Source organism: Penaeus japonicus, unplaced genomic scaffold (genome assembly GCF_977035675.1).
Source record: "Penaeus japonicus unplaced genomic scaffold, GWHDUDI00000001_assembly GWHDUDI00000012, whole genome shotgun sequence".
NCBI classification, from domain to species: Eukaryota; Metazoa; Arthropoda; class Malacostraca; order Decapoda; family Penaeidae; genus Penaeus; species Penaeus japonicus.
Window position 1 is genome coordinate 43,433,770 of NW_028234414.1, and position 2,381 is coordinate 43,436,150.

The following is a 2,381-nucleotide window of genomic DNA, read 5'->3' on the forward strand; positions in this document are numbered from 1 at the left end:
GAACCGGTCACACGTGACTCGCCGTTTTGCCTGACGCCGCGTCAACGTCGGGTTCCTTCACGCCGCGTTTGAAAGCGCGTTAGAAACTAACGGTCACACGAGGCGCTTTCAAACGCGGCCTCAACGTGACGCTGTGTTTGTGCGTGCGTTAAATGTGTGTCTGTGCCAAACAATGCAGAGAGCAACAGACAGTTCCAACCAGGATGGATGTAGAAGAGGTATGCTTGGGTCTTGCATCGCCGTTTGAAGCGGCGCAAGCGGCGAGAATATATATATATATATATATATATATTTATATATATAGTATATATATACTATATATGTATAATATATATATATATAGTAAAATATATATATAAATATATATATATAGTAAAATATATATATAAATATATATAATATATATATATATATATATATACATCCATATATATATATATATATATATATATATATATATATATATATAGATATATATATATATAAATATATAGTGACCGTTTAAAGCGGCGCAAGGAGCGAGAATATATATATATATAGTATATATATAGTATATATATATAGTATATATATAGTATATATATAGTATATATATAGTATATATATAGTATATATATACTATATATATATAAATAGTATATATACTATATATATATCATATATATATTATATATATATGTATATATGTATATATATATATATATATATAAAGTGATTGAAAACTTCCTCCACGTGGAGTATCCTAAGGGTTGCCATAGTAACGTACATTCTCTCTCCTCATTGGTAGCGGCCCAGCCAATTAAAGAGCGCGCTGCTCTCAAAACGCGGCGTTATCAAGGGACCCCGACGTTAACGCAGCGTCAGGCAAAACGCCGCGTCACGTGTGACCGGTTCCACAGACTACTATTGACTTTGCTAACGCGCATTGGAAAGCGCCTTGTGTAAACAGGCCCTAAGAGGACGTCTCGAGGCTAGGTCAGCGACTAGGTCAGAACCCGTCTGAGGCTAGGTGGGTGGGTGGGGGGGGGGGGCAAACGACGCTACCCATGTATGTTGACTTGGCTTTTGGTCACCATCTTAAAACAGGGACGTGTATCCTGTTTACTGTCCTCATACTCTCAATTTCCTCACTCTTCCTCCGTAAACAATGCGACTAAACAGATTCTCAAGGAAGCAAACAGTTGCTTTGATATAAATGGCCTGAAACTAAATCCACAGAAAACTATTTATTTTCATAGGCAGCCACCAGAACACAACCAAAATCCCCATAGATGATTATAGAATTCGAAGATTCTCAAATCGAACCAAATAACTTAGTCAAAAATCTAGTAATACACAAAGAGAGATACATGACCTTTGGGTGACACATTGGCAACATTTAAATGAAAGTAATGGACACTTTAATATACTTTAATCACTTCCAAAATAAAATCCTACAGAAACAAGAATTCCTGTATGACAAAAATTAGCCAGTAGTATCATTAATTACTGTTTAAACATATGGGGTTCGACAAACTACAAAACTACAAAAGTCTAACAAAAATACAATGATGAAACAGGTACACTAATAAATAAAATCTTACAAAGAAAATATCCCCATTTGGTTTTACTTATATAATTACTGAATGGCCATTGCAATTAAAGGAATACATCGTCTTGGATTTAAATTAGAATAATTGAGGGGTTTTAGTGTCAAAACGCGATGAGTGTCTGAGCCAGAAAATGCGGATCACACTTCTGTGTACGGGATTTAGGAGTCAAACAAGCCCAGTAAACAAGTAAGAAAGTAAAGGATTAAAATATACAGATGACATAATCAGATGAAAACGCAAAATCAAAAAGGTCTAATACAACAGATGGCAACATTTGAAAACACAAGCAAGGGAAGTACAGATGCGCATCTCGATCTTCATCCTCCTCCTCCTCGTCGGTCTGACGTTCTGGTTTCCTCGCTTGCGTGAGCTCAGAGAAGGAAAGTTCAGAGGTCAGAAAGGGGCAAGGCTGTAGTAATCCGTGGGCGGCCGCTGGTCACCTCCGCAGGCGGGGGAGGGACGCGCCGGCCGGGCACCAGCGCCAAAACGGCCTTCAGCGCCTTCTGGCGGTACCGCGCGTTCAGACCCACGAAGACGATGGGTTGCAGGGCGAAGTGGAGGCGGTAGATCGCGTGGACGGTGAGGAAGCGAGGTTCCTTCCAGTCGATGTGCAGGAGATGCATGGTGACGTGGGGGACGTCCAGCAGGAGGTTCATGAGGATCAGGACGCTGAGAGAGAGGCTGACCTGGTCCCACCTTCCAGGCCGCGCCTCGCCGCTCCCGCTCGCCCACCGCCTGGTCGCCATCTGCCCGGGAGGAGATCGTTCAGGTGTCCATTCTGATACTCAC

At 40.9% G+C, this 2,381-nt stretch overlaps 1 protein-coding gene across 1 annotated transcript in view; it reads right to left on the reverse strand.

Annotated features, from left to right (window-relative positions):
- Positions 1-1,396: 1,396 nt before the first annotated feature.
- LOC122245951 (uncharacterized) overlaps positions 1,397-2,381 on the reverse strand; it is a 4,292-nt gene continuing 3,307 nt past the window's right edge. Inside the window, exon 5 of the mRNA XM_086542841.1 lies at positions 1,397-2,338. Coding sequence (XP_086398967.1) covers positions 1,979-2,338 — 360 coding nt within the window. The 3' untranslated portion in view covers positions 1,397-1,978. The remainder of the gene's footprint in view (positions 2,339-2,381) is intronic.